This window comes from Antrostomus carolinensis, unplaced genomic scaffold (genome assembly GCF_000700745.2).
Source record: "Antrostomus carolinensis isolate BGI_N321 unplaced genomic scaffold, ASM70074v2 scaffold12879, whole genome shotgun sequence".
Classification (NCBI taxonomy): Eukaryota; Metazoa; Chordata; class Aves; order Caprimulgiformes; family Caprimulgidae; genus Antrostomus; species Antrostomus carolinensis.
The window spans coordinates 34,081-54,299 of NW_010339296.1; the positions used below are offsets into that span (position 1 = coordinate 34,081).

General features: G+C 35.2%; 1 protein-coding gene across 1 annotated transcript in view; it reads right to left on the reverse strand.

The window, feature by feature from the left end:
- LOC104531020 (uncharacterized protein KIAA0825-like) overlaps nt 1–20,219 on the reverse strand; it is a gene marked incomplete at its 5' end in the record, with an annotated part of 62,403 nt that overhangs the window by 24,224 nt on the left and 17,960 nt on the right. The window contains 4 exons of the mRNA XM_029086951.1: nt 629–768; nt 5,958–6,068; nt 12,726–12,908; nt 15,162–15,352. Coding sequence (XP_028942784.1) covers nt 629–768; nt 5,958–6,068; nt 12,726–12,908; nt 15,162–15,352 — 625 coding nt within the window. The remainder of the gene's footprint in view (nt 1–628; nt 769–5,957; nt 6,069–12,725; nt 12,909–15,161; nt 15,353–20,219) is intronic.

Sequence of the window (20,219 nt, forward strand, 5' to 3'; positions counted from 1 at the left end):
TACCATTAGCTTTTCCAACAACCTGATCATTTGATCCGAAAGCTATTAAAAAGAAAGATGTGATAAAGTTTGTTGCTTCAGACACAACATTAGTAGAATAAAAATAAAACCTTGTAGAACCATTCTTTTATTTGTTCTACTTTCATAATGGCATTAATGAGAGTATTAACACGAGGAAGCATTTAAATGTACTTCTAGAATGCCTACGGTGACAAACATAGAATAACTTAAACAAAACCTCTAAGAAGCTTTTCACTGTTGAAACCTAATTTTGAAAGTGATCTTTCAGACTACTAATCCACAGTTTTAAAAATCTGTGTAAAGCAGTTGTGGTATCAAAAGCTCTGTTAAGTTCAAATTAATTTTGACATTTATGATAGCAGTCTGTTTTATCAAATGGTAGTCTGCTCTGAAACTATGAATATTTGATTGACTGCAAAACATTCTCATTTTAAAAAGCTATTATTTTTTTTTTCTTTTTACTCATTCAGGAAGTGCCCTGATAACTGAATCGCTATGAATACCCCCCAAAAATGGTCGACAGCTTTCCTTCAGTATCTAAATAGTTAAAAATGAATTTGTGTTTCTCGCTAATATTCTTATAAGGATTGATAGTATAAATACTTACTTGAACTTCTCAGTAAAATTTTCACTAAGAGACAATCATGATGTAGTAATGTTTGCAAAAGCAAGTTCAAATTACAGTACGGCTGGGATAAGAGCAGTTTCAGCTGATCCTGGGCTGCCATTTCTCGGGTTGATGAAGTCCTTTCAAAATGCAAGATAAAGACAAAATAATGTAGTTAATTTATCTATGAAATTAATATCCTTAAAGTGCAGATGTAATGCTAACTCCCTTAAATGTCAATTCCTCCCAGATTACTCTGAAAACGCTTTCATGCTTGCTTACTTTAAGGCAGCTCAGGGAAGGAATTACATTTAATCTCAACTAGCTAAAAGCAAATTAACATTTGGTAGTCTGCCAAAGTTATAACTGATACAAAGCAACCTCACTTATCTCTTTCATGGAACCATGTTTGCCTTGTTCTACTAGGCAAAAAGGATTTTTTTTTGTGCTTGAATAAATTTAAGACTATTATTCCTTAGTTCATGATTACATTAATTGTGTAGTAAGAGCTCTGAAGTGTCCTGGATGAAGTATGTGAAGTTCTTAATTAAAAAACAGAGAGAATGCTCAAAGGGGCTGCAAGATTCCACATTAGGCTGACCAATTCTTTTATGTCCTGAAAAGACACCTGAAATATCAAGTTGGTTGGATAATAAAGGCTTTGCCAACAAGGAGAGGTGTGAAAGTGTAGTAAAAATTCATTAACTTTTAAGGAGATTGCCATTTGTTTTCTGTTTGTGGTTTACATGATCTGCAAAAGTTTAGGTTTTCAAAACAAAAATATTCTAGGGCTTCCTCTGAACTCATTCAATGACGCAACACCAACCACTGAACTCACATTGCGGCAATTAAATTAAAAATTAAAATAAATAAATAAATAAATAAATTAAAATTGTTCTGCAAGATGTTTATCACCCATTATATTTACTATTTTCTTCTTTTGAAACTTTTTTTTTTTAAGTTTTCAAAATTGGGTTGTGGGCAATTTTTTTCCTTGAAAGTTTTTATTTTTCAAAATTGAAGGTTTTAAAATTGAATTTCAACTGATGTTTATCCACTTTATTTATTCATTTTGGCTACAAGTTTTTACAACAACAGCTGCTGACACTGGAAGTTTATGCACTGCAAATGTAAACTTTTATGCACATAAATTTTACACGCACCAGTGTAAAAACTGCGTGTCCACTGATGAGTCAACTATGCAGGCATAAACTCTATCTGCCAAAACACACACACCTTCAGCATCAGTTAAAGGCTTCACCAGGAGCTACATTCTCCTGTTCAAGACTACAGAAGGATTTATATGCCTCTGCACATACACACAACTATTGAGACAGAACTAAAATGGGTTCATGTGGCTGTTTTAACAAGTTTTAACTTCTCTGTTACGTTGCACACTTCTACAACCACCCCACTCAGCCAAGTGTGACACCACCCAACTCTGCTTGTATGCACGCATCAAAAACCCAGAGGTGACTGTGCAAAAAACTTTGCTGTTCAGTCAAGGTTGCTATATAGACCATATACCTAATATGAACCTACAACACCTGGAAATGAAAATGCCACTTGATATACTCCTCTACTTTAATTCCTCAGGTGTATATATGTTTCCATGACCAGAAAAGCAGTATGTCATGTATCTTGCAGGGCAACCTTGAAGTAACCTAACGAAACCAAGCTTCCATAACCCCATTTCCCAGCAGGACCTTTACATGACACTTTTACATCAAAACTTCACAGTTAATACTGTAATAGTCATTTTAATACAGGACGATTCTATACATAGTCTTTGGGATTCAAACAGTAAAGCAAATACCTATGAGTTGATAAGCAAGTCATGTGCCATGAAAACCGATGTACAGCTTTGGTGATTTTCATCTGGTACACTATATATATAATTGTTGATAATGTAGCACTGGCTGAACAATTATATTTTTGCATATAAGCACATACTGGATTCTAATAATATTTATCACAAGTGTATACATGTATACATTTAAATCCTGATAGAACTTGCAGCCAAAATAAATTTTCCATACTTAAAACACATAATGCATTCAAACTTTCAACATTAGGGCATTGCATTCTTAACAGTATTATCTTAATTTCTGTATGTTCAAGATGAGTTATAAATATCTAAACTCTAACGCGTGTTAAGAATTAATTAGTAGTTAGTAATTAAACTTTAAATTAAAACAACAGTATTATCTTAATTTCTGTAATTTCTGTGGCTGAGAGCAAACTCAACACTTCATTAATTCAGTTAAAATATATGGGCCAGTTTCATTTTGTTTCTGCCATGCCATGTTATTCTAGCTAATAAAGTCACTCATTGCCTTCAAACTATAAGAAAAGGGAAAAGTTTGGTCAATTAGATTTATGAAGGATAATATTTTAAATGACTTTAGAAATAACTGCCATTTTTAGAATATTTGAGTTGAAATAAAACTTGTCTGTCATTGACCAGATGGGAAGTTATCATGTTGTAATATACACCAGTTCTTGGCTCTTTAAGCCTCTTGCAAATTGAAATGTACAATGGTGTGACTCACTTGGAGGAAAAATAAAATATAGCAGACATTCCCTACAGCCATGAAGCTAGCACCAATAAATGCACTGAGAAGTTTTGTAACGTGCATATGGAGAGGCATATGTTCTCCCATCCTCGTAGCTCAGTACTAGTGAAAATAAGACTAGCCTCATAAAAAGTGACAAAAGGTGAAGTACATATAAATATCACACATATAAATGTTCAGTTTTGTACAGTACAAGAAAAAAACCCCAGAACTCTGATTTGCAAATGGTATGATTATAAACCCCAAATGAAGCAAAGAATGAATCACAATTACCACTAAGGGAACTGTAATATAAATTATCAATAATTACTTAGTTTGATAATCAACTGTGTTATTTTGGTTAGTATCCAAGATAGAAAAAAAGAAAACCTCAAATGGTAAGTTCAAGATTTTATAAGGCAAATAAACATTAATGCTACTTCATGTTAACAACATTGACAAAGATGTTGATGGTATATAGATAAAATAAAATAGACTGTAGCCATTTTTAGGCATGAAAAATAATGTAGTAAATCTGGTTAAATAGTGAAATTGTATACAAAATCACTTCAGGAACTATCAAAACTTTCTCTTGAAATATCAAGCTTAGGAAGAGCAAATACTTCATAGGTACGTTTAGAGTCCTCAGTTAAAAATTAGGTGGCCACTGCTCTGAGCTGTACAATGGCCTGTGCTTCCAATGTTGTTATGGACAGTGAATATATATTTTTATTAGATTTAAGAAGTAAAAACATAAAACAATCCAGGAAGAATTAGGATGCTCTAAAAAATAGTTTTCTGCAATACTTCAAAACAACATGTCTTGTTCATACTCTTAATTGCAGTATTTCAAGAAAGAAAATCTGGTATATGACATAAAAATACAGTGTAAAACTCATTAAAAAAAATAGAACACCTCAGAATAGGTCCCTTAAATTACTTCTTTACACACATGGTCTTTTACAGGTTTTTCCAGCAGCTGAAAGGTGTGTTGTTAAAACATTAAATATTTTAGCAATATAGTTCACTCATTATCACCAGGACAGTACACATGGGTTTATAAATATAGACTGTCCTCACACAGGTGCACTAACAATATCTTCTGAGAGAGATGTTTTCTTTTGGAATCCTCATTTTCCCATTTGGTCATCAAGAATACGTATATTTTCTCATCTTTCATCCAGGGAAAATACGTAAATGCTGGATAGCTCTGGAATAGTTTTATTTTATTTATTCAAGACAAATTTGTCCTAAACAGCATCTATAAAATCCTAATTCCACCTCAAAAAAGAGAATTACATCAGACTGAAATGGTGCCAGCATTTTCTTTACATGCTTCCATAAGGCAGAGAGTACTCACTTGTGAAGACATCTTCCAAAACTCGTAATTCACAGTATAATTTAAATTTTGAGTACTGGCCTTGGATAAGGGCATCAAAAACCTTATCGTCTTTTCTACAATGAATCCTTAATGAAGCATAAATTTTCCCAGAAATAGAGTAGATCTCTTTTTAAGTGACCATGCAGTCATTCCTTATATCCCTCCTCCTCCTCTCCTTTCTCTCCACCCATGCATAACTTATAATGCCACTGACAAATTTCCCTGAAGCTTGACTGAGAGGTAAAAACAAACGATCTCCCCAGGCTTTAGAAAAACTTAAATTCCTGTTTGAAGCAGGGAAAAGGACACATTCTGAATTCCAAAGTTATTCACTTTATTTGGCATTTTGGTTAGCCAACCACACAACTTTGATCCAGCCACAGCATCTCCTGCCTCTGGTTCACTAGGTATCAGGATGACCAAGGAAGGTGATAACAGTATTGCTGACGCGTAGTTAGGAATGAAAGTTACAGAAAGAAATCAGCCTGTTTTGTGTAGAATGGGGAAAAATCATAGGGAAGATGTTGTGATGTACAAGGTACAAGGTACAGTGTGTACAAGGTAAGAGGTAATAAATCCACAGCACATTGGTCTTCAACAGGTCACCATAGGTCACCACTCATATGATAACGTGTTCCTCCAAAATATAAAAATACTTTCTCAGAAAACACAGTAACAACTCACAATAGCAGCTTTTCATGAAAATGGAGAGTGAAAATCTCTCAGGAAATAACTTTTGAAGAGGAGGAGGAGGTGAAGGGGTTAGGAGAGGATCTACACTGGTGTGGGAGTGCTTCAGGTTCAAAATTAGAAAGGGAATGACAGCACAGCTGGTAGCATATGTCTCATATGTAACTTGTCATTATATGCAGTGACACAGAAAAAGAAATTAAGCTTTTGCCTCTAATCATGCAGTAATCTCCAAAAAAATCAGCTACGATCAAGCAGCATATTTTTCAATGAGTTATTTATATATCAAACCTTTTTTTTTAAAACCAGCAATCATAAACAGAGGCATACATTCTTTATCTCCCCTTTAATTATAAGTCTTTCAAACCACAACTGTGCTGAACTACATTATTGTCAAGAGCTATATACTCTTTAATTAAAGCAAGAAAACCTTACAGATAATTCAAATATGAAACTTAATGAATATACTAGCAAAAAGCTACAAAGTGCACTGCTTTTACTGTGACCTTTCTTACAGACTCTTAAAGTTTAAAGACCAGGGAAATCTGCAATGAATTTAAAAAAAAAATGTTTCTATGTTTTCTAAATCAAAATACTAATTAGACATTTACTCGGATATATTCTTTTCAAAATGTTGTAACAGTATTTGATTAATATTGACTATACGGTGATTCTTTTACAACAATAAACTTTTGATACTTACTTCAGCAAGGATGAACAGGATGATGGTATGCAACATAACCAGTGTAACGGATGATAAAAGACATGTGAAAAATCTTGAGGAAGATGTTCACCAGAATTGTTCAGAAATGTCCTGAAAAAAGCCAAATACTTCTGAATTACACGGAAGACTGAAAACTTCTTTGGATCCCTAGTACTAAATATATATATATGAATGGAAGACAGGAAATCCCTTAAGATAAATAGTACTAACATATGTATTTATACACATAATTGTAAATTTATTTATCTTATGTACTGTTAAAAATGTCATTCTATATCTTATTTACTTTCACTCTTTGAAACTTGGCATCTAGCACTGTTAAAGCAGTTTTCTTCATATTTTTACTCCTTTATAGCTCAAGAGAATTGCTCTTCATTCATTTTTATAGCTCTTTTCTTTCTGCATAATACATGCATCATATTATCAATACTTTTATCATAATCATAAAGTACAATTTGAAATTATATCTCTTGAATAACATGCAAGTACACATAGACTTCGGATTAAACTGGACAAAAACTTGAACCAAAAGCACTGGACCTTCGCTGGTTTGTGAGAAATAGAATACTGGTTGAAAAAAACCCACTGTTTTCAAATATAAAATCAAGAATTAGATAATCTAGTTTTATGTCACTTTTGCATTACTTCTCTTACCCAAAGGATGTGAGAGGCAAAAATCAGATGTGTTCCATTAACTGATAAAAAAACCCAACTATTTTAATTAATTAATGATAATATATTAGTATAAATATATATAAGAACATGATTATAGAATTTAATATTTGCCTTTAATTATTATTTAATAGAAAAGAATAATAAATGTGTTAGTATTTGTACAGTTCTGTAGCAACAATTAGGATGCAATAATGTGTGATAGGAATGGATGCCCCTTGGCCTCTTCCCATTTTATACTGAACACAATCCCAGCAGAGAGGACACAGTCAGTTACATCCACCCTCCATTAACCATAATCAATCTTTTGCACCTTACTTTTCAACTTACTTGTCTGTGAATTTTTCATCTTAATAACTTTCCTTCTCTGAAGCTTGTTTCTTTACGTATCATGGCTAGGATTTTCTAAGTTCTATAAAGAAGGTAGCTACCTTTAAAAATGCCACTTCTACAGAACTCATTTATAGTGTATTTGCTTTACTTTCTGGAATGAGTCCATATCATTCCCACTTTTGAGTCAGTACTCTTTCTATTGCAGTGAGAGTAGAAGGACATTTAAAAATACCTCAGGAAAAGACATGAGGATTTTCTCAGGACAGGAAAAACTTTTTATAAGACATAAAAAAGCCACTACCAAGACATGGAAACAGTGAGAGTGGATCTAAACACTTAAAACTGGAGAAAGAATGGAAATGCATTGGAATACAGCCTTCAGGAACTCCTAACCTAAAAGGTAAAATCTCTTTTCTTAAGGGTGTTTTGTCAGCACAACATTAACAGTATTTGTGTTTTGTTATTTAGTTCCTGAAAATTACTTTTCAACTCTTTTTCACAGCTGCATGTAAGTACTTTAGAAATGTCGTTACATCTCTATAAAGTCACTGTCTGCCTCTAAGACCCCAGATAAAAGAAGAGAGAGAATTACACTTGTTCAACAAGAAAGACGGGTGTATAGCTTCTGAACTTCTCCTAAAGATAGGGTGCTTTATTTGGAAATTAATTTTACTAATCAAACGAAATTAGTAGGAAGAATTTTACAGACTTCAAAATGATCTTAAGAAGGATTAGCACATAGTGAATTTGTGCTCTTCATGAATTTCTGAAAACATGAAAGCTAAAAATAAAGCTGAAATTGTAATATGGATAAAGGGAGAACTTAAACTGGAAAATAATTATTTTAAAGACAGTAATTTGAACATTGTGAGAAAAGTAAAGAAAAAAAATTCTCATCCTCTGAAATATTTTTCTTAATATAGCAAAGCATAGAGCCAACTTCCTACAAGAAAGCATGATAGATACAGTTTAGGTAGTAAACTAATAAAAAAAGACCACATCTTGTCTACTGACAGTATATGAAATGTCCTAGGGACTTCTGGGCTAGAGCAGCTTCTTAAGTATGGTTTCTTAGCTGTCTCCTAAGGACAAGCACAGGTCAGACTTTTGGACTCTGAGGCTTATAAAAAAACCTCTACACAAAGGTTTAAACTGAAGTGGAGAGAGCAGGTTTTAAAGATTGTTTAAATATTAGAAGTGTCTAATAATAGACAATAATTCTTATGCCAGCATTTCTCAGTGTCCACTGCTGGCTATGTAATTCTTGCCAGGAAAACCTGACTCTGTGCCAAACAGTTTAATTCAACTACTCTTCTGACAGAAATATAGCAATGGCTAGTAGGAAATTCATTTTTACTACAAGTTATGTTAAAGCAGCTGCCTATAGTCTCAAAGCAGTGGATAACACCTGTGAAAGTATTTAATACCACAGCAAGATTCCAAATTACAGTAGTTTGATTCTTCAGTAGAGTATGACAAGGTGAGAATTGATCTTGTAAGCCTCAGTGCAGGTGTGAAAAAATGAGATGCCAACAAGATGCATCCTAATGGTATTTCCTTGTAGACTTTGAAGGATTTAGCTCTGTATAACAAATAACCATGACTAAAAAGCAACTTCATGAATTATAACTCTTATATATCAAAAATCAAGAGAAACATTTTCAGTTTTTAGAATTGAATGACAGATTTTTACCCCATAGACAGCAATTTTACTGATCGAATCTCTAAATTCTTTTCTCAGCATTTAAGTAATTCACCTGATTTTTTGTTGAGAAAGTAAAATCTCCTAATTCATAGTATGAAATAATAAAAAGGTGCATTCACCTTACTCCTTATGATCTTCCCTAAAAGAAAGTTTGTCTTCTCCTGTTCAGCACAAAATACTTACTAAAGAATATAGAAAAATGCACGAGAATAGGTCTGCTTCAACTTGAGCAACCCTCAGCCTGGTGCAGAACACAGCCTTGATACTGAGTCAAAAACGGGTCTGTTGTACTGCAAATTGCCAGCCTGCCTCTCCTGGATAAATTAATTCTGTAAAAAGTAATGAATGAAGAACAGCACTGGATTCTCCTAAGAAATCCACAAGTAGCATTGAAACTGTTAGATCCTCTACACAAAACCCAGCTACTTGAACTGAGTGACAACAATCTTGCCAGTGAGTAAGACTATGAGGACTGGAAATTCTGAGGGATGAAGATTCTCTTTTTTTTTTTCAGAAGCAAGAAAATAGCAATACTTGGTAGATTTGGGGAGCACATTATGGAGACTGCTGTTGTTCAGCAGCTTCCTCAAAAACATGGATGAAAGTGGACAGCCAGAACACGCATTTAGGACATCTGCAGGTGACAGTAAACTGGGGAAAGTTAACCAACAATAGAGTTCCATGTCGTGGCTGACTGGGGCCAACAGAAACTCACAAAATTCATTGAGGTAAAGTGCAAATTTTTGCTCCAGCAAAAGACTTATAATAACCTAGGTTGGGAACTGGCTGTCTCGACTACCAACCCTACCCACCCACAAAGCTGGGGTTTATGACCAACAGGGTGTTGAATAGGAGGCAAGAGTGTAATCTCACTAGAAACACAACCCACACACCAGGCTGCATTAGGAGAAAATTAAAGACAGTGATTTGCGTCATCTACTTGGCAAAAGTTAAGTCTTATCTAGAACATTTTGTCCAGGTGTTGGGCCTACAACTCAAGGAGGTTGTGAAGAAACGGTAAAGGACTAGACTGCATCATCTATGACAGGAGGTTGAAGGATTTTGGCTCCTTCACTCTGGTGAAGAGGTGGCTAAAGGTTCATCAAGTAATCTCATGGCAGCCTACAACTACCCAAAGGGTAATTACAACAATATTGACAAACTTTTCTGAGTGGGAGCTGGTGTGACACAGCAAGCTGTCGCCAGCAGCTTTGAAGGTTCACACTAGACATTAAGTAATGCTTTGCACTAAGTGCAGCCATGGAACAGGTTTCCTGGGGAGGCTGTAAAATCTCAGTTCCTGGAGGTTTACAGTCATGTCTGACTGCTCTTGAGGATCGACGTGCTTTGAGCAGGAGGTTGGCCTAGATGACCTCCAGCAGTCCTTTCCAACCAACATTTCTATTATGCTAAAGTTACTTCAGGAAGGCCAAAGAATGGTGGAGGAAAATGAAGTACAGAAAAATGACTGAGCATTAAAAACTGATGACCCAAGATTCGTAGATAAATTTAGGACTGGGTCTAAGCTTTGTCATACAGAAAAGAAGCTCTAAGTGATAGCAGAATACACAACATTTGAACACAAAATTAGGAAGGAGAAAGCATATGCCAGAGTCACTTTATTAGAAGTTAAGGGTGTTATTAATTTTTCAGCACCTCTGCTATTTTGTTGCATAGTTCAACAACACAGTGAAGAATTTGGAATAATTTTTAATTCCCTGGAAGCAATAGTTAATACAGCATCTCTAGTAAGCTGGAAATGAGCCAGTCCTATTATTAGACAACTCCCAGAAAACAATGTTCTGTCATCACTGCTTTTATGATTACACAAAACTTTCCTGAGCAGTCTAAAGATTAATTTAAACCTAGCCCCTGCAGGGAAATCTTCTAGTACCAAAAGAGAGCATGACAGATTTAAAAGAAAAAAATCTTTATTTCACTTACAGTTAATTTTACCTAAGTTTTGAAAGATATAGAGCCAAGCTAACAGATGGAAATTTTGATTACACAGCTGTAATTGTAAAGAGAACTGATGAAGGATTAGTATTACTTGAAAATCATGTGTAACTTCTAAATTTGTTATTGATAGATTTTTAACGTGATGAACTATGCACTAAGTAAATAATGGACCTAGGAATTCAACATAAAATTCAGTACATGAAAGTGTTTCCAACTGGATACAGTCATTCAAGAAGCTAATTTGATAAATCTGGGGTTTTTTTGTATTCTGGACACTGGGTTAGGTTAGTTGACAAGTATTGGCTGTAATGAAATATACAATATAAAAGACCTGTTTCAATAACGGAGTCTCACAGGTTTGAAAATAAAAGTTCTGATATAAAAGTTCATATAAAAATATCCCTTTTTACTTACATAAAAAACATGCATCATCTCTCTAGCAATGTTTTATAGTGTTAATATTTTTTTTGGTAACTATATAACAAAATATGACATTTTTTTGTATTCTTTTTAAACAAAGCTGCCAGATTTCTGTTATGATTTGCAGAGTACTTTGTAGTAAATTGAATGAGCTGCTACATCCTGTGCATGTCAAGTTTTTGATCTCTAGAAAAGCAAACGAGGATACTGAAATTTATATGCCTAAATATGAAACCTATATGACCAACCTGTTAATCCGTAGCATTTTACATAAAATATAAAATACGCTGCCTCACTCTCTCCACTGACACTTTGTTCTAAAACTCAGTGAGTTCTTAAGTTAGTACACATTCTTAAATCATTTCAGGTATAAATAAATCTGTAAGCAACATGGATTAGTGGAGGAGACTAGAACAGCTAAAAGGAACAGACTATACTACATATTTATTTTTGTCTATCATTCTAAGGGATAGACTGGTAGGAAAAGTAAAATGTCAAAACTGACAGGAGAAGCAGCTACAGCTACCACACTGTCCATTCCTCCCTCCATTACTATTGCCACAGCAGGACTACCTAATCTGTTAATGAGCCACCTTCTCAAATGCCATTTTTTCAAGATCCTGAATTGTATAAGAGCAAATATCCATTTACAATACACTTTTGCATGTTCCTCAGAGCGCATACCATTAAAATGAGCCCACACATGACAGAAAATATCTAGTTAAAGAAGCTTAAATGCAGGAGGTGTCCACTCTCCTGTTTGTACCACTCCTATTACCTAGAATATTCTTATTTAGAATAATAAAAGCCAGCTGAATAGGATTTAGCTTTCTTTGGGGGTTTGTTGTTTGTTTGTTTGTTTTTTTAATTTTTGATCTCATTTTGTATTGTCTCTTACATCAAATTTACAGCAGAAATTTTAGCATGAAAAAGCGATGACAGACTCAGACCCAATTTCAGTGCAAGCAATGTGTCCTTTTTTTTACAGTTGTGACATGTGAAGACATAATTTTATAAAGATTGGCATCTACGCTCTTTCTTTTTTAAACTATATTTAATATTTGTTGAAGGATACAGGTCACGTAACTAGATGATAGTTTCAGTGAATTATCTTTAAATTCCAATACTTACAGAATCATTATGGGATGACAGCTGAAGGAAGGTAGCTATATCTGAACTAGTAAGAAGATGATTATTTTTCAATTGTATGAGTGACTAAGTCCTTGAAAACCTTACCAAAGGCTTTACTACCATAGTAGTAAATGTTTTTAGATTGCTGAGAATGTGTTTCTAACAAAATGTGTCCTAACTGAACAGTAAATTGCAAATTTGGGGCAATAATTATTAAATTTTACTGTTTGTGTTATGAAGGAAATAACACTAGACATTCATTATGGTCTATATTATCACCACACAAAAAAATATGCAGTATAGGGGTTTGATCCACAGCTAATAAATCCCAGCAGATATAATTGGTCTTTAGGTAAGATTGTAAAGGTAAATTCAAGACCAAACTGAGAAATGGTCAAAGGTCATAAAAAAAGTGTTAACACAATGCATTGCATTTGTACTTCAACACAATTATCCACCTTGTAGATCTATCCATGTAAGCTCAAGAACCAATTTTATCTCAAATTGAATGTTTCTTTCATACTCACTCATACAAATTCTTCAGCGGTGAAGTTAAAATAGCTAGCACAGAGAGCAAACCATTGCAGTGGCTATGTATTCTATAGATCTTGAGATCTCTATCTTCATGTGGATCCAGAAACTCCTGTACGGAGCTGCAAACTGACCAGAGCATATCTTCGGTGGACATCAAAATTGCTGCAATATCAAATCTGTAGGGGAAAAAAAGTGAAAATAACATTGGTTAGGACATTAGGATAACCCTAAATTTCAGCTAAATAGAACTTTCCTCTGACAATGTAAAATACCTAAACCATAGCTTCAAATTTTGTTTTTCATCAGTGGTGTAGGAATTCTGAATCCATTACACTGTAAAAATTCAGCATTTCCAGAGAAAAGTTGTTACTGAAACTAGTCAAGACTTTAAAAATACAGAAATTTCCTCTTCCAAAAGACAATGTCACTAGACAGGAACAACTTATCTTCTGAACTACAACTAAATAAAATTAAATTTAGTTTTCTTTAGGATAAAGTATAACTAGAATGTACATACTATTTTCAAATCCTGCTGGAACAAAAAAGTAATGATAAGTGAACTGAATTTTCAATTTACAAAACTTTAACTTCCAGGCAACATATTATGATGTGGAATGTTTCTGAGTCAGTAATCTGTTGCCTGTTGATATTGGCTGGCAGAGCATCATGGGTCATTGGCCTAAACAATAGGAAGAACCCAAAATACAACATCATCTCACAAGACTATGATGACATACAACAGATCAGAAACAGATGGATAGCACAAAATATATGTCAGGCATGAAACTGGACTAAAAAAAAGTACCTAAGTACCTAAAAGCCAATGGATGCATATGTGATCATTGGCATTTTTAAGGATCAGCTTATTTTTGGAAAATCTAGGCAAACACACATGAACTGACATTTGTCTACATTACAGATCAGTTCTCTAACATTTCAAGAACCACTGGTAGAAGACTCCCCCCATCAAGTACAGTATTATTAAAAAAACCCGTAGAATCTCTGTGAGAAAATGATATTGAATTATATTAATTAAAAATAGCTTTTTTTCATTTGTGCATGATTGGACAATTCAATTCACTTAGTGACAAATTCAAGAATCACCTTATTAAATAAAACAGCTTCTCTACAAAATAATACTGTAAACAAAGTTCTTTTTTGTTCAGTATTTTGAAGCAAAGTCATAGAGAATTGTATTACATTTAAGAAATACTGTATAAATACATATTCTTCTTTTTTTGTTTTGTTTTGTTTCCAGGAAATTTCCAAGAAAGTTTCAAGAAAATCTCTCTGTACCTAAAGGCATAGAAATATATCAGAAAGATACATACTTAATAATGTAAAATAGTGCAGGAATAGAGCATACAAAGAGGTATTTTGAGTCGCAGAATAAAACTTTGGGTTTTTTCCCACCTATTCCAAGAATTTGAATTTGTGCAAGTCACTTAAGCTTCCATGACACTGCTCCTTTTCATACTAAAACTAACATAACACATAGCTCACACAGAACATAGCTCTGCTGAGTGTCCTTCATCTCCTACAAACGACAAGCCCCTAAGTTTTTAACTCACATGGCCACCATGGACTATATAACTTTCAAAATCTAAAAAGAAGAACATATTCACATAGGAAAGATATATAGCAAAGGGGTAGGATGAGGAATACACCAATTTCTTCAGTCAAACAAGGCACTGGATAGAAAGAGAAAGGACAGAGGAAGGGTAAGCTTCAACCTAGAAACGCCTGCTTTAATAGTTCTTAAAAGACCCTCCTCTCTGGCAAACCATAAGAATCCCAATCACAGAATCACACTGAATGACAGAATGTTGGGTATTGGAAGGGACCTCGAAAGATCATCCAGTCCAACCCCCCTGCCAGAGCAGGAACCTAAATGAGAAAAGAAATTTTGGGATTTGAGAAATCCCAAAAAGAACTTCCAGCTTCATATTTCTTAAAATAACAGAAGGAATACCCTCTTCCTCCTCTCTGCCTCTGCACCACTAGCTTCATTCTGCCAAATTTTCTGATGTGACTTCATAGTTCTTCACTTGAAAAGCCCTATGAAAACCCAAATGCTATTGGAACACATGGAGTGTTCTTCACGAATCAAGGGCTTGATTTCTATTCCTGATGCAGCTAATTCTGCCCGCGCTTTTGGTTGTGCCACCACTCCTCTATGCACTGTTCATCACGAAGCTTTCAAACCAATCAAGCAGTTTATGGAACAATTTCACTAAAAATTCAAAAGAAGTCTTTGATTCTGCCCAGTTTAGTATATGACTACCAAATACACTTAAATAGACAAAAAACATTACATTAAAATGATAATCAAAATACATAAATTGCATCTATCCCCTCTGCTGTGTTCATTAACACTTAAATTTGAATCAAAGCAGTGTGTAACAGTGCATTAAATATACAACCATTACCTGATTTGTGGTGTTCTCTTGTAACTGGGGCAGGCTTGACAGTATCTGGAGAACAGCATATCCAAAGATTCCTCTAGTACATCTGTAAGAATCTCCTGGGCTGTCTTGGGAGGCAGAATAGTCCACAGATCATGATGAAGAGCACAGCAGAAGTAATGCCACATCTGGATGGAGAATGAGCATCTTTCCCCCTACCAAAACCACCACACATTAGATAACAGAAACACACCTTCCAAAATATCAGTTTAGCTCCTGCATTGTAATTAATTCAATATGAAAGAAAATAGGTGAAGAGTTTCAGGCACATGATGACCAAAAACATAGTCCATGACAAGATGTGAAACATTTTTATTAGTAAGGAAACACATGTTCCATTTCAGTTGCAAAACTAGAGTTCTGCCACAAAACCAAACCACAGCATTTGACCTCTTACATCCTTAATTAACCTATTCCCAAACCCCATAGTGTTATAAGTCTCGTTTAAAAACATAAACAGCGTTCTGTACTCAGTAGAATAGTCAGATGGATTTAATATAAGTTTCTTTGTCCTCAAAATAAAATAATTATGTAAATAACTTGAATATATGTATTTCCCCAGATTCATAATTACCACATATAACTGTGATTATGACACTCTGGTTACATACAATGGATATGCAATAAGAGGAGAAAAAAAAACCCAAGCAACTGAACAATTGAACTGACAATAAGAAATGTCCAGAATTTTTTAGTAAGGTTTTTTTTTTTATCTTATAATGTTAACTCATTGAAACTGAGTATTTTCTGGGAAGGAATCAGTATTAGTATTTCACTATCTATGCAGAATCACCCCAATAAAACACAGAGATAAATACAGGCATCAAAATCACAGTGGTTAATCCACAATATCTCTAAGTACACAATTCAACTCACTTTTAAGTACTTCAACTAATACCTATTCAGAAAATAGCATTGTGATGAAGCTGTATCAGAACAAAGACTTAAATCTTCACTTTCCACATTCCAATGGAGTTAAGAAATATTTTAAGAATTTGTTACTATTTTAGCATTATCAGAAATATAAAACAACACCATGATTTCTAAAACACTGTAAGAGTTTGATAAGTATCCTCTAATAATAATAAGCCAAAATAATCTAGTTTCTTTTTAAACACACCACATTAGCAGATTATTGGAAGTTGTCATTATTCAGTATTTCTCTGCCATAATATTTGCACTATATTTTATAATAAAAAGTGGTAAATTATGACAAAGAACAGAAGTACCAAACTTGTGATCACTGTTTTAGTCATTAAATTTATGGTTAGCGTAGGTATCTCTAAAATCCCATTTAGGAAAAAAAAAAGAAAACCAAATCATTAAGATGTTCAATTTTCCAAGTTTCACTAAAGCGAAGAGAAAAATGAATACAGGTAAGTTTCAAAAGAAGTTATATGCCTAATTTTCTTCGTACATAGAGCCAGAGACATCTTATAACTGTTCTAAATATATTTCACCAGGCAAATAAAAAACAATCACTCTGGTATTGCGAACAAGCAAGCACTTGACAAATGTTTCCTTAAAGGTAAAATAGGATTGTCTTATATTGACCAAAAATTAATATTATAAAATAATGGACATATTAAAATAATTTCCTATTTTTCTTATATTAAATAAAATTAACAACATTATTGCATGATATACTGAAACAACATAAGAAAGAACAAGTTTATTTCAACCCATAACTTCCTAACTTTGCATAACTCAAACATTAATACACTTCTTTAAGTGAGGGTTTCTTAGATACATTACCATGACTGCTCTTGAGGTACATTCCAGTATAACTTATCCAAAAATAAATCGCTAACCCTACCTTACAGACATTCTACCAACATTTCCCTTTCTTTGCAAAAACATTTCAACTGCTGCAGAATAAACTTACCAGGTAAAAAAATAATTAGTTTGAATGGTTAGTGGAAGCTAATGTATTTTGGTCAGATATTTAAATTACAGAAAGAAATTTAAAAATTTTCAATAACCATGCAGACTTAACAACCAGAAATATAATTTGAAATTTACTTTCTAATGTAGGGTATTTATTTTTTTTAAGCAATTGAATGCTGGTGATTTTTACTTTTTAACTGTGTAACTATAAACACAAAGTGCTTCATTTTCTCTGTTTTATTTGATTTAAAGCATTAAATTGAATAATTCTCCTTTTCTAACACTGTACCCCCACTGCAGAAGCGACAGTTTCACTGAAGATTTAAATGAGACCCATTCCCCTTTTCTGACCTGTTTTTCTATGTGTTGCCATTTCTAGACAATTCTACTAGTAAACATCTGCTATTTTTGCAGGCTTCGTATAATACAAACAGATGTGAGCTTTTATTTAGCTTATATATCAGGAAACAAGCAGCTGTGCTTTATTACATAAGCCACTCAATATTATCTTTGAACAGACAATTCTTTATTCTTTGACTATTAGAAAACATAAGTTCCCAAAGCTACAGCAGATGTTTGCTACACTAAAAGCTCCATTTGAAAACCTAACCTGGAGGGAGCTGGTCCATTGGCACAGTGGGTGTTCAGAGCACCCTACCAGTGAGATCCTGAATCCAGAGAGTTTCACTCCCTGGCATCTCTTGGACTCTTGAGTGCTGAACGGGAACTGCACTCTTAGAGCTCAGCTCAGATCTCACATCACCACAAATTTGCTACTTGAGTCTCACAAAATCTCTGCTTATCTTTCTTAAAATATATGATCTGGGTGAGGGCACTGAGTGCACCCTCAGTAAGTTTGCAGGTGATACCAAGTTGGGTGGCAATGTTGATCTGCCAAAGAGTAGGAAAGCTCTGCAGAGGGACCTGGGCCGGCTGGATCCATGGGCTGAGGCGAATGGCATGAAGTTGAACAATGTCAAGTGCCAGGTCCTGCACCTGGGTCACACCAACCCCATGCAATGCTACAGGCTAGAGGAGGAGTGGCTGGAGAGCTGTCCTGCAGAAAAGGACCTGGGGGTGTTGGTCAACAGCAGCTGAACAGGAGCGAGCAGAGTGCTCAGGTGGCCAAGGAGGCCAAGGGCATCCTGGTCTGGATCAGTAATAGCATGGTCAGTAGGAGCAGGGAAGTGACTGTCTCCCTGCACTGGGCACTGGTGAGGCCGCAGCTCGAGTGCTGGGTTCAGTTTTAGCCCCAACAATACAAGAGGGACATTGAGGCTCTGGAACATGTCCAAAGAAGGGCAACAAAGCTGGTGAAGGGCTTGGAGAACAAGTCTTACGGGGAGCGGCTGAGGGAACTGGGGTTGTTTAGGCTGGAGAAGAGGAGGCTGAAGGGAGACCTTCTCACTCTCTTCAATTACCTGAAGGAAGGTTGTAGAGAAGTGGGGGTTGTTCTCTTCTCTTGGGTAACAGGTGACAGGAGAGGAAATTGCTACCAGCTGCACCAGGAGAGGTTTACGTTAGATATTAGGAAAAAATTATTCTCAGAAAGGGCAGTCAAACATTGAAACAAGCTGCCCAGGGAAGTGGTGGAGTCTCCATCCCTAGCAGTATTTAAGACAGGTAGATGAGGTGCTTAGGGACATGGTTTAGAGATGGGATTAGTAGTAATAGGTTAATGGTTGGACTCAATGATCTTAAAGGTCTTTTCCAACCACTATTATACTATGATTCTATATTCAAAACTTTCTGTGACCTCAGATTGATTATAATCACTGTTTTCACCCTCTAATCACAAAAGGTCTTTTGGCTTTTCTTTTAATTCCAGTTACCACCATCAGATCAGGTGCACGTCAGAGGGATGATGGGTGAGCAGGTACTGAAATTGGTTATGAAAGTACCTAAAATATTTTAAAATACATTATTCTTATTTTAACAATGTAGGAAAAAAGTAATGCTTTTTTTTTTTCATAGAATGTAATAACCATTTGCTACCAATCTTGTTCTCCTCAGATGTTACCATTGTACAAACAAATAAATAAATGGATATGGAAAATGCAGCTCTGTGTAATCAAACAGACACTGTCCCCTGCCCCTTCCACCTTTCCCTTTGTCTTTCAGTGGTTTTGCCATCTTTCAGGATGACTTACACATCAAGGAAGTCAAGTAATTTTATTAGTTAGTATGTCATTAGTGGGGAATGGAAAGGAAGGCTGTCACATATTCTTTCTAATACCACTTGAATGTCCTATATTATTCGGGAAAAAAAAGGGAGTAACTTCACGTGATCCCCAAAGCACAGGATTGCCATTTAGTTTGTAATTAAGCATGCAATACAAGAATGAGGAAAGAAAGGTTCTTCCTCTTTCCTTCTCTCCTACTCAGGCACACAAAACCAAAGGACAGGCAACGTTTTCCTTATTTTGTGAGAACGCATATTTTTCCTTTATGATTTCCAGAGGAGGACTGAATCTTTTACAGTTGTATGTAATGCTCAAAACTGGGGGACAAAGGGGAAAGGGTAGTGAGGGTCCTGACCACAACCAGATTCAAGAGCTAGGCTCCTCAAGAGACAAGCAGAAGCAGAGAACCAAGTGCAGCTTCTCCTTAAAGAAGCAATTACGCTGTTTACAGCAGTGGATCCCAATGCAGCTGAGAGAGCTGTGAGCCACTGACTTGCACAAGAGCAAGAGTGTGTTCCCAGTGAGAGAGGAGAAGCTCATACCAGAGTCTGCTCTTGATAACTGCCAAGGTCTCCTGGTGCCTGGCTCCAAGCTACTCTTGTTTTCTGAGCTCAGCAGAATCTGCATGACTTCAGAGGCAGAGCCTCATGGTTCCTGCTAAGGAGCCACCTCTCATTGCTAGAAGTTTCAGAAGGATGTGGCCTCTGTAACAAGCAATAGGTCTTAAGACAATCTGTTCCATTTGGGATGCCTACAAGAACTCAACAGAAGTAGCAGCTGCTCAGTATCATGCTCACTTTGAGCAGATCATAGAATCATAGATTCATAGAATCCCAGACTGGTTTGCGTTGGAAGGGACCTTAAAGCTCATCCAGTTCCAACCCCCCTGCCAGCAGCAGGGACACCTTCCACTAGACCAGGTTGCTCAAAGCCTCATCCAACCTGGCCTTCA